This window comes from Triturus cristatus, chromosome 4_2 (assembly GCF_964204655.1).
Source record: "Triturus cristatus chromosome 4_2, aTriCri1.1, whole genome shotgun sequence".
NCBI lineage: Eukaryota > Metazoa > Chordata > Amphibia > Caudata > Salamandridae > Triturus > Triturus cristatus.
In genome coordinates, this window is record NC_140586.1 from 818,280,037 (window position 1) to 818,297,478 (window position 17,442).

General features: G+C 43.0%; 1 protein-coding gene across 1 annotated transcript in view; it reads left to right on the forward strand.

The window, feature by feature from the left end:
• B4GALT2 (beta-1,4-galactosyltransferase 2) overlaps positions 1 to 17,442 on the forward strand; it is an 897,966-nt gene that overhangs the window by 321,664 nt on the left and 558,860 nt on the right. Inside the window, exon 2 of the mRNA XM_085602769.1 lies at positions 5,723 to 6,122. Within this exon, the coding sequence (XP_085458895.1) occupies positions 5,804 to 6,122 (319 nt within the window). The 5' untranslated portion in view covers positions 5,723 to 5,803. The remainder of the gene's footprint in view (positions 1 to 5,722; positions 6,123 to 17,442) is intronic.

Sequence of the window (17,442 nt, forward strand, 5' to 3'; positions counted from 1 at the left end):
TAGTGCATTTTGCCCTGTTTTTTTTCCCGCTGTCTCTCTCGTTTTTCTCACCCTCTGCCTCCTATTTCTCCTCTTTTCTGTTATCGCCCGTTGCCTCCGTCTCAGCCTAACTTTGGTAACTAGCATCTGTGCGTGCAGGGACCGTAACATTTAATTATGCATGGCCCTTCCCTAAAGGTAATGGGACGTTAGGAAAAATATTCTGATGTGCTACATTTAGACTCAGTTCTCGCCAGGAAGAAGGATGTTTGTTTGTGCATAACACCCACCTTATCTGCATCGTCTCCTGGGTACATAGCTGAGTTTCAGTGCCCATGACAATAACTTGTCCATGCATTCCCTGGAGTAAATGTGTAAGGAAAACCGTGTGAGGTCACAGACTCGTAGCCCTGAGGAACAAATGCAGCAATCCTGCGGTTTAGTGTTTACATCATTCTTTATGTAACTGGGAAATCCATATTATAATCGGTCTTCCTCGCTCAGGGAGGCTGTGTGATCCTGGGGAAGTCCCTTTATCACGCTGCGCTTCTGTTCTTTCCCTTTCAACAAACTGAGAGCTCTTCAAAGCGGTGGAACCCTAGAAGCTGCTAACAGTCTGGACGTTACATGTGCCATGGGTTAGAATGTGGAACGAACAGACCTGGTATGTACTCAATCCCGCCTCAGAAGACTAAGCAGTGTGCTCTTCGGCACACGATCACATGTGGGGCCGCCCGCCTCTGCTTCTCTGCCGTGTATCGCGGGTCCGATGAACCCTCCCGGTGTGCTGCATACTTACGGTAGGTAAATGACTGCAGAGTGGTCCGGAGTGTCACACCCAACCTACCCCTCTCCAAAGCGCTGCACCTCGGCCCGTGCCTGCTGACAGCTGCTCGGTGCCCGGCTCGATACCCCGAGGGCACCTAGCCAAGTGTGGCACGGGTGAGCCCAGCACGGCTTGCGCAATGATGTCCAGCAGTGTCGAAATCCGGCCCGACTTCAAAGGGAGCGACCATTGAACGCGGCAAACTGTTCAAAATACGGTATCACCAGTTGGGAGGGAGAGGGAATAAGGTGTGAACTCGTCTCTGCCCCCTGGGAGTTTGTTTGTATAGCGCATATTTTGATCTCAGTGACTTTCTGGGCGCCGTGGGGCACTTCCAGGGTTAATCTATTCAAACGGGATTTAAAGAGCAGTGTTAGCTTGTATTATCAGATTATGCTAATGAGATGAATGTGGTTCCCGTGGACAGCTGGGTCAGGCTCGCGGTGCTGTTGCGAGACTGTTCGGTGAACTAATAACCCTGAGCGGGAGGTAGATCGTGGTTGAGCGCCTGCTGAGGAGATCGAAGTGCAATCTGCCTATTAAGGGCATGACCCCCCAACAACCCCATCGCAGCGTTTCGTTAAATGGGCACTATGCAAGTACAACAAGATAAGCGTTATGGAGCTTTCAGTTCTGGAAAAGAAGGACTACATTTATCACCATCTTGCGGCAGTTCAAAAGTGACCCAAAGTGTTGCACAATAGAGCAGAATATCATTAAGGATTTACTTTTAGTGTATATTTTTTGGGGGGGGGGGGCAGTGTCCACTTCAGGGGCACCGCGCTTTCTGTTTCATTTTTTTTTTTTAACCCCCTCTGACGAAAGTTTCCAGAAGGGCCTCATGGGCGTGTGGTGCGCGGGTCATGTTACAGGCCGCAACATGTGGGGACGCAGGCAAACATGGCCGACACCTGGACTGACTTCAGATTCCAACAGGACCTGGCTCCTCGCATGGGGAGATTTGCCCCCAATCTTGTGGTAGGTTTCTGCGGGCTCTTTAATCCGACTCCCGTAGGTGCCTAGTACCCCCCCCAGCACGCCCCAAGTTCAGCTGGATGTATTCCCACAGTGCTCACATGCTCTCCTTGGTGAAAAGCCCTCAGGCTGCACACCAGAGTTAAGTAAACCAGCCTTTCCCCCCAGGGACCTCCGGTAAGCATGTGTCCCACCTCCAGGAGTACACCCCTCCCAGAACAGCTAAGTGTGGTGTCCACTTGTCCCGTCTCCTCTTTCCAGGAGTTCCTCTGCGTCAATGGTTTGCAGGACACATGGTGTAACAAGAGAAGGGGCATTATATACAGCTTCGGGTGGACCGTTCTCGTCCCTCCCTCTATCTCTTACTCTCTACCCCTTCGTCTCTTACCCACACTTTGCTTCTTGCTACCCCAGTGTACCTTGCTCCTTACACCCCCTCCCTTACCCTCTTCCTCTTTATTGCTCTCCATCCTAGGGGCTTTTGCACCCTACCCGTTGTCTCATACTATCTAGCCCTATCTTTTGCTCTCTACCCTGTCTCTTGCTGTCTACCCTCTCTCTTTCCTCTAGCACTCTCTAATCCCCGTACTCCTCAGTCTCCTTCTCCCTGCCTCACTATCACTTACGCCATACAATACTGTCTCTTGATTCCGTCCTCTCTTTTCTTTCTCCCTCCTCAGCGCTGTCATAAGTAAATAGGTATTGTGTAACCATGTGTGTATATTTATCGAGGGGGGGTGCCTACAGACCTCGTGGACACAGTTCTGAGAACACCCACCACTAAGAGGGTGAGGGGCAGAGCGGGGCCTATCCACAGACAGAGGCACCAGATCACCCACTTGCTTTTTTATTCTGCGCAACAAGGAGCTTTGAATCCGGAGGCGTAGGCGCTAAACATCTGTTATTCAGCGCCAAGAGACCCCGTTGGGGTGAACGTTATTATTATCCACAGTATATTTCTCTCAGATGGGGGAGGGGGCTTAACATGGGGCAGAGGGTGTACAAGAGACCACGTCATGCTCTCAGGTGGGGGGCGGGGGCTTCACATGTGGTCTGAGGGTGCACAACAGACTAGACCATGCTCTCGGGTAGGGGGAGGGGCTTTTCATGGGGTCTGAGGGTACACACCAGACCATGCAAAAAACATTGCCATTTACAATACCAACAACTTTAAACTTTACAAATGCGAGACCTATTGCATTGCAAATGCTTGTTTTAATGTGGGTTCTGCTTTTTGCATCCCCACTCCTGTATTCCCATCTCTTTTGAAATACAAGTCATTGATCGCCCCAAGGTATTTCAAAGCCTTATCTCCCCAGGCCATTCATCCCATAAGCGCTGCCCCCTCTGCGTGAATTTTTGGAATCATGCTCAATAATCACTTGGGCCTCTGTTGTCAACATTGTTTTTTTTTTTTTTTTAGATATTTGTATTGTTTTCCAAATTAACCACACACAAAATCAACAACATCAATTATATCAGCACCAATGCCGCATTGCAATCAGGATATCACATTACTAGCCCTCCCCTCCCAACTTTCCTCCCCTCCCCCCTCCCTCCTCCCTCCTCATTTACTGGTGCGCCGTTAGGTCTTTACAATTCAATCAGTCGCGAAAGTCTCCTATGCAGCTTTGTTACAGTGTCTAGCTATACTTATCTTTGCAATATTGTTGTTTTTGTCACAACAATTTTGCAGGGCAGTAGTATAGGTGTAATAGTTTGGTAGAATACCATATACAGTCTTTTAAGGGGCGTATACTATAGCACCCCAGTTCTGAATGACAAAGTCAGCAAAAAATTCTTCATGTCATATTTCTTAACAGACGAATACTGATGTGTACATTTCAAGACACAGTCATTTTAATGAAAATATTTTGAGAATTATAAATTCTCGAGGACCACGGACTGCTATATGTTTGACAGTAAAGGCGGGGTCAGGTCAGAGACTTCAGCTTTGGGTGTAATGTGGGAATAGTAATTTGGAAACGGAGTCCTTGCATAGAAGACATAATGAATGAGACAGAAGGACTCAGATGCAATTCTTCCTGGGAGGATAAGCCAATGCAAAGGCAAAGAAGGCAGAAACGTTGCGCAGCCTCTGCAATCAGTGGATCCCGTTCTGTGGTAGACCGTTTCAGGTAGATACTAGTTTTGTATCCCAATATGGACACCACCATTGTTCGTGCTGCATCACCTGTGCATGGAGGGTTTAAGTAAGGGTGCTACTTCTTACTGCTTTCAGCTGGAAGAAGCCTGCCTTCAACTCTGATGCAGTCTACTGTGTTGGATATCAGGATGACTAGGCAATAAATTCTGGCCAAAATTCCTGCAGCCATTATTGTATGTTGGACTCTCAATATAAATTATGTCATATCATCTGCATAGCTGTTGCATTTCAATTCACATTAAAGCACAGTGTTCAAAGAGGCTATAGATTAGCCTTGAACAAACTATATAACAGTGCCAAGCGCTTTGCTGCCCCACCTGTAAATATCACGTGGTCCGACTTGCAATGAGGCATGGTCATCACTTGTATGTTTTAGCAACAAAGATTTGCTTCACTTCAGGCCTATGCTTTATATCTTGGCTCACCTATGACAGTGGCATGGTGTATGTTGGCGAAGATGGCAGACACAGTTAATTGTTTTAGTCTACCGATACTTCTGCGTCGCACACTGAGATCAAGAGTTCTATTCTGTCTTTGGTGGGTAAAGGGTACTCCGTTTGAATGGCAGAGAACATTGCCCCCCGCCATGCCGAGGGACATATACCCACTAAATCTAGAGTTGTCTGCCAGCCCTGAACACAGATCTTAGCATTGACAGGAACCACTGTTACAGAGGTTCCTGTCAACGTTGTAAAAGTTTGACGGACGGTTCCATCAAACATGATGGCTCTCTGTCAAACATTTACAAAGTTTTAACATTTTTCAAAAATACACCCCTAAGTGGGAAAACGTCCATGGTGTCCCCTACTGCTAGATTTTACCTGGCCATGTCGACAGCAAAACAAACACAACATCTCCACTCTAAATAGAGTTTACAGTGTTATGTACTTTGTTGGGCTGTCGAATGAGTAAGTTAGTGACGGAGCCGAGTAGGCTCCAATGTCGACATACCTTGAGTTTGGTGGAGTGGGTACTCTGTCGCCATTGTGACAGAGTACCCTCTCTGCCAAACTCCAATCAGCCCCTAATTTGGCCACTTAGACTGGCGTATGACTAGCTAATAATCAATATTTGAAATTCGTTTCTGATTGTTCAGGTCTGTAGGATTTCATCAAAACTTTTAAATAGATGGGGAAATGTGCTTGTTTAAGGAATGTGGGTGTATGAAGACTCAAAGGCACTTGTTTGGCTGAGTGTGAAAGTGTTAGCTTGTGTTTTAAGAATGATGGTCTGAAAAGCATCAGGCTTCCTTCTTTAAAACACTCATCTAAGTAACCTGCATTTCAAGGCTGGTGATCTTTTGGGCTTTGAATGACTCGCCTCCATGTGAACGATATGGTAGCCTATTTGTTAATTCCTCCTTAATTTGATATTATGTGTGCGTTTCATGCTTGTGACTCAGTAGGCTGCCTCTGAATGCTAATTGTAACTTGGGGCTTACTTTATGTTCATGGAATTCACATAGGTCTTTATCCCATTGGGCATTCAAGCGTTTAGGAGTGCAGGGAAAAGGCTAAATGATTTTCACGAAGAGCATTAGTACTGAGTAAAGTTAGCACATGAAGGTTAATCACTGGCTCTTGGCCTGTACTTAGGCGCAGAGCGCGGTCTTTCAGCGAGCGGGCAAAGAACGATACGCCATTAAGTAGATTTCATTTAAAGCCTGATGGCTGCTCCTTATGCTTCGTAACCTTTCAAAAGCAGTGTTAAAAAGGGTGGGGGGACAAGACTTAGAGATCCCTGTTGTTAAAGAGTGCTCTTTTTCTCTTGCGCAGGATTCGTGACCCGCTGGCAGTCGGTGCTGGAGCCCAGAGGGAGCACATGACTGCCCACCTGTGCCTGCCTCTTCCCAGAAGATGACCAGACTGATGCTGGGAGTGACCCTGGAAAGGATCTGCAAAGTTGTCCTCCTGCTCTGCCTGATCCACTTCATCATCATGATGATCCTGTACTTTGACGTCTATGCTCAGCGCCTGGACTTCTTCACACGCTTCAACGTCAGGAACTCCTCCCGCGCACACCCCTACTACAACAACTCCAGGCCCAATGGGACAGCCTCCAGCTATGGCGTGGCTGCGGCGAGCGAGCGGGTCTCTCCCAGCGCCAAGCCTGGCCTCAACCACTCGGTCACAGAGCAGCCTTTACCCCCATGTCCGGAAGTGCCTCCCGGTTTAGGTAAGTTCCTGTAACCAAAGGGTAGGGAGAAGCCCTATCTTTCATGCTTTGGTGCTTTCACTTTTCTTGTGTCTCCTACAAAGTACTTCATCTTTGCCAATCTTCATGTCCCTGACTGAATACGATCAAATGGTGTGGCCACAGAATATTTCCTTTTCAGAACAAAGATGAGCTTAAAAATGAACCTACTTTCTTTAGTAGATCTAGGATCATCTTTAAAATATATTCAGTAAAATGTTTAGACTTTGTGCTTGTTTTTCCAAACAACATGTGACTATTCAGTTACTTCTAGTAATGAGTTGTCCTTTCAAGCACATATTTCGTGATTGTGAGTTTATGCACTATAAATACTCTATCTGATATGAAATTGTTCGTTTACGTAGCTACCCAGAAATCAGTGGTTCCATTTGTGTTGCTGGGAGTAGGTAGCGGCACCCACAGCCATTTGTTAAGTGGGAGACTTATTTTTCATCATCAGACTTTGAAAGACAGAGAATGACAGAAAAGAGAAAAACGAGGAGAAAAGTCAGTATATAACAGTCACATAGGGAGGAAACAAGCACTAAAAATATCCTGTAAGAGTGAAATAAAAAGTTGTATTTCACAATACCGACTACAAAAGATATCAACATGCAGAAATATGGACTCAACAATATCAACTACCACCATATTGTGAAGGAAAGGGTATATAGGGGAGTGTAGATATACTATCCTAACTCCACATCTACTCGCCTTGGCAATATAGTGCGTGTTGATAAGGTGGAGTTAACATATGTGCAGGCAGATAATAAATCTTCAAACTTCTGACTCTCCACCGGATAGAGAGAGTGTAGGGTGGTGGAAGAAAGAAGCACGAACAGGAACCAATATTAGGCAACCTTGGTATTTGGAAACCCCGGCATGCACAGCACCCATGGTGGGTTCCTTGGACAAACTTTGGCCCCTTGGACTTACATATATATATATTTTTTTTTTACAAACTAAGCACCTGCAGTAATATCACCAACTCCAGAACCTGTACTTAATATACTGGTTTTCACTAGGCCTGGGCGGTAAATTCCATTCCGCTCGCGGAAGTTGAGGAATTTCGGTAATTTCGCGTTCCGCGGAGAACGCGAAATTGCCCAAAATTCTGCTTTCCGCGACTTCGCGAAATTTTTTCTTGTTCGCGTTCTCAAAATGCATGTTCGCGAGATATTTCTCCCCAGGCACGCAAACAGCAACTGTGAACAGGGAAAAAGCATCGCGAACAAGCAATTCCGCGTGTTCGCGGAATTTCTGCATGTTCGCGGAGATTTTTTACCGTTACGCAGAGATTTGCGTAACGCGATTACGCAAATTCCGCCCACCCCTAGTTTTCACACACTTTCTGCTGATGGTTTCCTGGTTAACAGACCCCAGCCTTGCTTGGCTTTTATCTTTATCTTAAATATTACGCCCATTTACCTGCCACTAATTCACCAAAGGATTCCTATCAGGCGTGAATAGTTTCATTTCTGCAGATTTCTCCACCATGATTGTGAAGAAATGCACAGTATGAAGTGGTTAACCGGTCTCACTGGGTCTGGTGGCTCAGTGACAAACACCTTCTACTGTCTCACCACAACATCCTGATCTCCCTGCCTGCATCTCCCTTGTCTTGGAGCTCCTTGGAGCTACCAGATAAGCAGGTCCCATCCAGGTTTTCATTGTCTCCCCCTACACATGTTGACGCCCTGTAATGTGTTGATAATTTACAGCAGGGCTCTCCAAAGTCGGTCCTGCAGGGCCAGAACCATGCCAGATTTATATCATATCCCCATTTAGATAAATGTAGTTATCTCAAAATCTGGCATGGATCCGGCCCTCTACGATCGACTTTGGAGAACCCTGATTACAGTGCTTGCTCCCATTTCACATAAATTGATTATTTTGATGCACATCGTCTTTTAAGCTAAGGTTTCTTTTTTGATTGCTTCTTTTAAATTTATTTGTATCATTCAAGTTATTTAAAAACTGCTTAATACTAAGACATTCTCATTCCAAGTATCAACTGATGGCAGTTAGTTTAAGCGTGACAGTAGAAAATCATGACTGAGATCGAATGGTTCTTCTTTAGAGAGCCGACATGAAATGGATGGATGACACGGAACCGCCAGTGGGACGCACTCTATGGTCGGCAATCTCTATGCACTATGCAGGTCAGCCTGCAAGTGTTCGGAGTTAGGATATACAACAGATGTATCCGCACCAAGACTTTAATTTCAATAATTATTAGTTTATCTCAATTGAGAGAGAGACAACAAGCTTCCTTTGAAGGAAGCTAACTCTCAAATGTTTTGTCAAAAAGCACAGAGAGTTATTTTGGTGAAATAAAGATTATTTTTTCCTGTTAATATACTTTCCAAATCTCTTCACTGGCTCTTACTGTCCCGAAAAACCCCCACACAATTCACAATCACCTAAAACGCCTTTTCATCTATGCTGCACTTCACCTCTTACTTATCCTAGTCTACCAAAACCTGACCTCTCTGTCCGGCTGCTGTTCCTCCCATCCCAATTAGACATTGTCATGAACACCACATTTTAAACCTATTTACTTACTGATGGTATGTCAAAGTGAGGAAGCTGGCACCGCCCAAGTTTTCAAAGGCTTGCCTCGATCTCCAGAGAACTGAGGAAAGTGTCTTTAAGAGGATAAACCCATTTGCATCCTCAGCCTTCCCTCTGCTTCCCTCTTGGTCCCTGAAAACCAAGCAGGAAGCAGATGAATGGTGACACATACTGTAGCTCAACCCACCAATGCCATGATATCCTCAGAGGAAAGAACCCTGTTATTGACACCCATCCTTCTAAAATTATATATATATATTCTACTTGGCTGCCATAAGAGGTCACTGTGCCAGACAAGCATTTCTCACGTCATTGTAGTTAGCAATACATTTTATTGTCAAATGCATTGCCATCGCAATGCCTTCACCTACGTTTCACAGCATCCCACGTTTGCCCTATGGGTGCCCCACAACACATGTGTTGCGGGGCGCCTCTTTCATTCCCTATGCATGCAGACAAATCAAAGAGACTGTGGTTAATTTGAGGCAGTAGTTGCCGGTGGGGACCACCAGTTCTCTTTTGTGGGGGCCATCACTTTACTTTCCTTATTCGATATTGACTAATAAAAAAGGAAAAACACACAAACGGGAAAGAAGAAGGAAGAGAAGGATGGAAACAATGTCATAAAGGGAGAAAGCAGGACTCTGCAAGAGTGAAATAATGGGGCAGGAAGCATCTAGTCTTGTAAAGAGGCATGAGATGAATTCAAAACTATACAGACATTTAATAGTGCAGGCTGCGGGCTTCTGAGCAGTGCTTTGGGCACTGGTACTCATTCTTTCAAGCACTGCTAAAAGCTGGGAGTAGAAGAGTCTTGGCGGTGCTGAAGCATGCAGGCCAGACATTGATACCTCATACTTTACTCTTATCGTTATAGAAGTTGGAATAATTGGGTGAAAAACAGCTCAGTTGTTGGTATTCACCAAGGTACAATCGCTCTTCTCCAAAAATGGCTGTATTTCTAGACTGCTGTCCTGACTTCCACATAGGGATACATTTGATTAGTGACTACCAGTTTGGGTGGTAGTGCCCACTGTTAAGCAGCCTTTCGGCCTGCCTAGGGCTGTAACACCAGGCTTATTTCGTCCATCGGCACTCTGTTGAAGTTGCCAATGAAAGAGAAAGGAATTTTCCTCAGTGCAACACGCATAGTGCGACAGGTTTGGCCAGACATGGGGCCTGCGCTCACTGTGTCACAGGAATCAAGCTGTTAAAAAAAAAAAGGATTGGTCCAGAGATCCTGGAGTTGGATATGAGATCCTATGGGACTTGGGAGGAACATCGCTCAAGGCTCTGGACCTTTCAGCCTCGTATTTACCAAGATAAAGTATGGGTGTGCGCATGTGTTCCTCCTTTCAGTCGGTCTGTTTTTTCATTAGGTTAATTCCTTTTTTGTAATACAACCCAGTAGTCCAGTTAGCGTTCAGTGAAGGTAGATATTTAATTTCCATTTATCACTTTTTAAAGCCATTCCACTCTTTATAATGTTTTATGGCAGGTTATTAAGAAAAAGGGGACAGCCTCATAGTACATGAGAATATTCACCGTCTGAGAAAAACAAGCATTAAATGAAGTACATTCAGGATTTCATAGATGAAATAACATTATTATATAACGCTTGCACCAACTTACTTTGGTAATCCATTCAATCCAGTTTCTATATGTAAACACTGTCATAGGAAAAGGCGACATTAACATGAATAAAACCGATTCCAAAATAATCCACAATGAAATTACCACGAGGTATAAGAGACCTTCCAGATGAATTTGCGGTCAACACACAATCCTAATGCAACTCTATTAACAGTGTGACATTGTATAGCAGTATGGGAGGTATTTACCGAAAGGAATGATGTGAACAAAGGACAGAAACGAGTATATTCAAATGGATCATTACACATTTATCAGTGGAGGTCTATCTTTAAGAGTTTTTGTGCATGTATTATTGCAAAAGAGGTGCCACGGCAGAGACACAACAGGAAGACATTAGAATGGAGGAAGAAATAGAAAACTAACAAAAATGGGATAATTGTATTGAAGCGTTCTAATTAAAAGTAAATATCGCAAGGTCTACAAAGTTTTGACAGAGGCCATCAATTTACAGATAGAATACCATATTTTATCACAAAAGCCACATTATTGAGTACGATACCTCCCCTCCTGAGTAACAATTAATCTTGCGAGGGAAGAGCAGGAGCGTCTATATTAAGCGTACACAAGTAAGGGGATGTCAATGCTAAAAATGTAGCTGACCCGGACACTCTTAAATAGGGACTATATAAGCAGCAAAGTATATGTGCGGCTCCTCTAAAAGGCGGAACCAGAGCATGCTTTTAAACCCGTGAGACACATTTAGATTGAAACAGCCATTTATCCGGTGCTGACTGGTTAATGTTACCAGCTATGCACCCGTTTAAAAGTTAAAAACAGCCTAACGGCTAGGGCGCTAGACCTCGGACCTGGGGAACTGGGTTCGAGTCTCGGTAATGACGCTGAACATCCTGTGATTCTGGGCAAATCCCTTAATCTCCCCGTACCTAACAAAAAAAATGTATGTGTCTCCTTATGTAACATAACTGGTGCTATGTAAAGCGCTCTGATACCTGATTGGAATCGGGTCAAGTTCGCGCTATATAAAACTCTGCAAAAAAAAAATATTTATATGAGGTCTAGTTACAAATATTAAACCAGAAAGGTCTGAAATAGATGGGAGATAGCAAACTCTCATGTAGAGAATAAATTGAGAAAAAATTAGGGAAAGTGCAATTTAGAAGAGACAGGTCTCATATTTTGAGGACAAAATTAGTACTGGTAATATAAACGTTCAAATTAACGAATATAAAAGTATTGCTTATGGCGTGTAGAAGGGAATGCACGTAAAGTCCTACCTACCACAGTTATGCTCTAGAAGGGCATATTTGAAATAGAGAATTAGTAGTGACGATTTAGTTTAACAATCCAGTATTTTTTCAAGAGACATAGTTGCGAAGAAACACAGTTAAATGGTGCAAAATAGTTGCACCATAAGATGCAGGGTTTAGCCGATGAAAATATTGAATAAGATGGTAATTGTGGGCTAGATGTTAATTTCATCTCCATTGCACCTTATTAATCTGTGGTAGCTTGGCAGAGACACCTGGCAAGATATGCCCTTAGAGCCAATGATGCCACTCGTGTTCTTTGTTTAGGCCCTTTTCCACAGTTTCCAAGCCTATAATCGAGGCACTTTCCTCTTTGCGGGGACGTAGTTCTAAGTTACCGCATCGTTTGTGATGTTTCAGTTTTTTTAGACCAATGAAAGAGAAAGTCCGTTGGCGACAATGATGTGATACAAAATGTTCCACCAGGGGCTGCCTGGTGTCTGATTTATGGATGTTACGATAGTGTTCCTGGATACGGATTTTCAGTGATCTAGTGGTACTTCCAATGTAGTGTTGTTCACAAGGACAGGTGATAAGGTAAATAACATTGGTGCTTTCACAGTTGATAAAGTCATCTATTTTATACATGTGACCATTGACTGTAACATCCTTTGTTCTGGACTTGCCCAGTTTACAAATCGAGCAGTACAAGCAGGTGAAAAAACTTTTAGGTTGTTGCAAAAAGATAGTCGGTTAATGTTTGATTTCCAGGAAGGATGGGCACAGAATGTCCCTCAGATTTTTGCTTCTGGAAAAGCTTAGCTGTGGTTTGTCATGGAGGGCACTAGAAAGAGCGGGATTCTCTTTAAGAAGGTGCCAGTGTTTGTTAAGGGTTTTCCGAATATAATGACCGCTGTTGTACTGTGTGGTGAAGTGGATTACTGGTGTATGTTCTCTGACACTATGGTTGTGCAGCAGCAGATGTCGTTCAGTGTCAGCAAACCGTTTCTGGGCTCTGTTGAGGACCTAATCTTTGTATCCATGTAGTTTCAAACGTTGGTTTATCGCATTGGAATTCGTGGTGCATTCCTCATTTGAGCTGCAGTTCATACGAGCTCGGAGATATTCTCCTGTAGGGATATTGATGATGGTGTGATTTGGATGACTGCTTGTTGCATGGAGGATTGAGTTAGCAAAGGTGGATTTTCTGTGTATTTTGTTGTGCAGTTTATTGTTCTCAATGTAGATTAAGTCCAGATATTCAATTTCGGTTTTTGAAATAGTGTATGTAATGTCAATCCCTCATCTGTTGGGGGTGAGGGAGTCGATGAACAGTTTAAGATCTTCTTCTGGGCCTTGCCACACTAGCAGAATATCATCGATATACCTTTCCCACTGAGTTATGTTACTAGAAACATCGTCGGCTCTTCCTCCCCATAGCCAGTGTCTTTCAACCTCCCCATGAGGAGGCAGGCATATGGTGGTGCGAATTTTGTCCCCATGGCAGTACCCTGGAGTTGTAAGAAAAAATTGCCATTGAAAAGAAAATAGTTGTTGAATAGGCAACATTCTAACATGTCCAGTATCATATTATTTCTGGCTGTATGATGGACTGATCTGGTCCGTAGGATTTTCTGATTGCTGCTATTCCATCAGAATGTTTGATTGAAGTATAAAGACTGGTAATATCGATTGCACATAGTACATAATCTTCTTGCCAGACTATGTTTTCAAGTTTTAGCAGAACATCTTTGGTATCTTTTATAAAGGAGGAGAGGTCCCTCATAAAGTTTTGCAGCTCGGCATCAATGAACGCTCCCACATTAGAACAAATTGACTCCATGCCTGTAATATTTGGCCTGCCTTTAGGTATTTTGCCTGGTTTGTGTACCTTGGGTAAAAGGTTGGAGTGACCAGGTTGTTAATGTACAGGAGTTGTTTTTCTTCAAAGGTTAAAAGCTCTTTATCATGCCAATTATTCAGGAGTTGGAGAAGTTTACCTTGAATTTCTTTTGTGGGGTTGTAATCTAGTTTCTGATAGCAAGTTGCATCCCCCAATTGTCGGTGGGCTTCAGCCAGGTAGTCCGAGGTGTTAAGTATGACTACATTCCCTCCTTTGTCAGCTTCCTTGATTATTGTATTCAAATAATTTTTTAGTTCAGTCAGTGCCTTTCTTTCTTTCTGCGTGATGTTTTTGGGTACATATTTTTTTGGGTTTGATGTTTTTGGAATTCTTTATCCAGATCTTTATGCACAGCCATGAAAAACATATCAATAGAGTTACCCGATGGTAGTGCTGGTGTGAATTTGGATTTCTTTTTGAGCGGATTTGGTCTGGAATGAATAATGTCTATTCCCAGTTCCTCAGGAGCGGTTGTTAGGGATTCCAGGTTGTCTGGTACATCGTCTGTGGATAAGTGTGTCAGTAGGTTGATGTTTTCCAGGTCTTTTGCTGTGATATCACTCATGTATTGGTCGTTGCCTGTTGAGGCGGGTCGTGTGTGGTTGTCAGAAAAGAATGAATGTAATTTCAGTTTTCTCGTAAACTTAAAGAGATCGACCTTGGTTTGAACGAGATCCCAGTTTACTGTTGGACAAAAAGATAAGCCTTTATTGAGAATTTTATTGTGAGTTTCAGTCAGAGTAGTTGTAGAAAGATTAATCACCAAGTTGCTGGTCACTACTTCTGGATGTGCAATTCCTTTTTTCTTGCCCTTGCCTGGACCCCCACGCCAATTGGTTTGGGTGTTGAGGGGTTGGGTGGTCTAGTACGGTTGTCTTGTGCATTGCCCAGGCGATGTCGTTGCACTTCCTCCCGAAAATTTACCTTGGGACGGGTGTTGCTGGTGGTGGCTTGTTCTTCCGCAGATTCTGCTTTAGAGGAAAGCAGGGTTTCTGTTGAGTTGTTTATAGGAGTTGATGATGTTGTAGTTGTAATGTTATCGTATTTTTGAGTAAAAGTGTAGACTCTGCCCAGTTGATAATCAGTCAGGTCCCGTCGGAACTTTCGATTTTTTGTTTGAATTATATCCTCCTCATATTCATCTAAGATTTTATTAAGGATATCATAGTTTTTGGTTGTTATTTCGCCCCAATTTGCCTCCTCAATTCTTTTTGACAGAGCATCAACTTCCAGTTTATTTTTTTCATATTCTTCTTGAGCAATATCAATTAGCTGACGTAACATATTGTTGGAAGCTGTACGTAAGTTGTCTTCCCAAAGTTGTAATTGATCTGGTGCTGTGGTTTCTATTGGAGGGAATATTAGGATCCGTAGTCCTCTTGGAATTAGGTTGTGCTCGAAGTATTTTTTGAGAGATGCTCCTTCCCACCATTTTGAGGTTTCTTTTTTGGCGACTTTTTCCAGAGCCTGGAAAGTACTTTTTGCTGATAGTAAATTTGTTGTACTTGAAGGTTTTGAAATGCCAGCACCCGTGGGATCAAAGGCTTCTTCCAGTCTATTATTTCTTCTTTCACGTTGATTGTCATAAGTAGACATCGTTCCTAAAATTTTAAGTCTTTTTGTGTCCAGTATTTTTGTTCAGAACTTCTTTCTGTGACAGAAAAATATAGAGTTTGTATATCGTTTCCTTAAGAGCGGCTTGAAACCATATCAGGTAATCCAAACATCAGGATCCTTATAGTATAGAGTTTAAAAAATAAGGGTCGGTCCAGAGATCCTGGAGTTGGATATGAGATCCTATGGGACTTGGGAGGAACGTCGCTCAAGGCTCTGGACCTTTCAGCCTCGTATTTAACAAGATAAAATAAGGTTGTGAGCATGTGTTCCTCCTTTCAGTTTTCTCAATTCATTCTCTACATGAAAGTTTGCTATGTCCCGTCTATTTCAAACCTTTAGTTTAGTTTAGTTTAAAGGAGTTTGTAGAGCGCATGGTAACACCTCCCGGCGTGTCCCCGCGCTAAACCTTTCTGGTTTAATATTTGTAGCTAGACCTCATATGCTGCTTCCCCCAATTTGCTATGAACAGAATTTAACTCGGGGGGGAAAAATGCGAGTTAGTATTGAAAGTGTTTATGCATACCGTTTTTTGTCTATCAACCGGACGTTCGTTTTTATCTCTATTCTTAATAAAATGTATGATGCTTTTTGCTGTTCACTCCACGAGCTTGAATCCATTCTTTAATAGCGGCTGTTTTGTCATCACAAAGGCCGTCCCTAAACCCTTGACCTCTGTCACCTCTTTTCTGCTGACGCACCTTGACGCCGCTTTTCACGCACAGGGTCTTTTCCACACGCCGGAGGTCCTCAGCTTTGACCAATATGTAAACCAATATACTCTACTATGCCAAAGTAACAGTATGAGTATTGCGTACAGTACCGTGGTTTAACAATAATATTTTAAAAATAATAATATACAAATAATCTAAATCTATTTATTTAATCTAAAAATAATTCGCGTTTCCACAAAGCCCTTTCTGAGTTACTCCTTCCGGTTCAGATGGGCATTAATTTCCGGGTTATAATGCATATCGGCAACATTTAAACATGGCGGCATAGTCGGAATGCTGTCAGATTACAGCAACGCTCCGACAGATGGATTGAACCTGGGACTAAAAATTCATAACTTCAAGTAAGTCATGCGCGCCACAATGTTTTTAACTTTTAAACGGGTGCATACCTGGTAACATTAACCAGTCAGCGCCGGATAAATGGCTGTTTCAATCTAAATGTGTCTCACGGGTTTAAAAGCATGCTCCGGTTCCGCCTTTTAGAGGAGCTGCCCGTATACTTTGCTGCTTGTATAGTCCCTATTTAAGAGTGTCCGGGTCAGCTACATTTTTTCTTAACAAGCCTCGTTTAGCATTGACATTCCCTTGTGTGTGCTTAATATAGACGCTCCTGTTCTTCCCTCGCAAGATTAATTGTTACTCAGGAGGGGAGGTATCGTACTCAATAATGTGGCTTTTGTGATAAAATATGGTATTCTATTTGGGAATTGATGGTCTCTATCAAAATTTTGTAGACCTTGCGATATTTACTTTTAATTAGAACGCTTCAATACAATTATCCCATTTTTGTTAGTTTTCTATTTCTTCCTCCATTCTAATGTCTTCCTGTTGTGTCTCTGCCGTGGCACCTCTTTTGCAATAATACATGCACAAAAACCTCTTGTGTAATGATGCATTTGAATTTACTCGTTTCTGTCTTTTGTTCACATCATTCCTTTCGATAAATACTTCCCATAGTGCTATACAATGTCACACTGTTAATAGAGTTGTATTAGGGATTGTATGTTGACCGCAAATTCATCTGGAAGGTCTCTTATACCTCGTGGTAATTTCATTGTGGATTTTTTGGAAATCCGTTTTATTAATGTTAATGTCGCCTTTTCCTATGACAGTGTTTACATATAGAAACTGGATTGAATGGATTACCAAAGTCAGTTGGTGCAAGCGTTATAAAATAATGTTAATTCATCTATTAAATCCTGAATGTACTTCATTTAATGCTTGTTTTTCTCAGACTGTGAATATTCTCATGTACTATGAGGCTGTCCCCCTTTTCCTAACAACCTGCCATAAAACATGATAAAAAAGAGTGGAATGGCTTTAAAAAGTGATAAATGGAAATAAAATATCTACCTTTACTGAACGCTAACTGGACTACTGGGTTGTATTACAAAAAAGGAATGAACCTAATGAAAAAACAGACCGACTGAAAGGAGGAACACATGCTCACACCCATACTTTATCACAGGAATCAAGCTGTACCTTGCTGCTGCATGTGCTTCCACCTAGCCTGGCAGCTCAGGCTAGACTGTTCCTATTGGTACAGGACTAAGGCTGATTTGCATATGGCTGGTAGCTTCCTGAGTGGCATAGTTGGCAAAAAACAAAAGATGGAC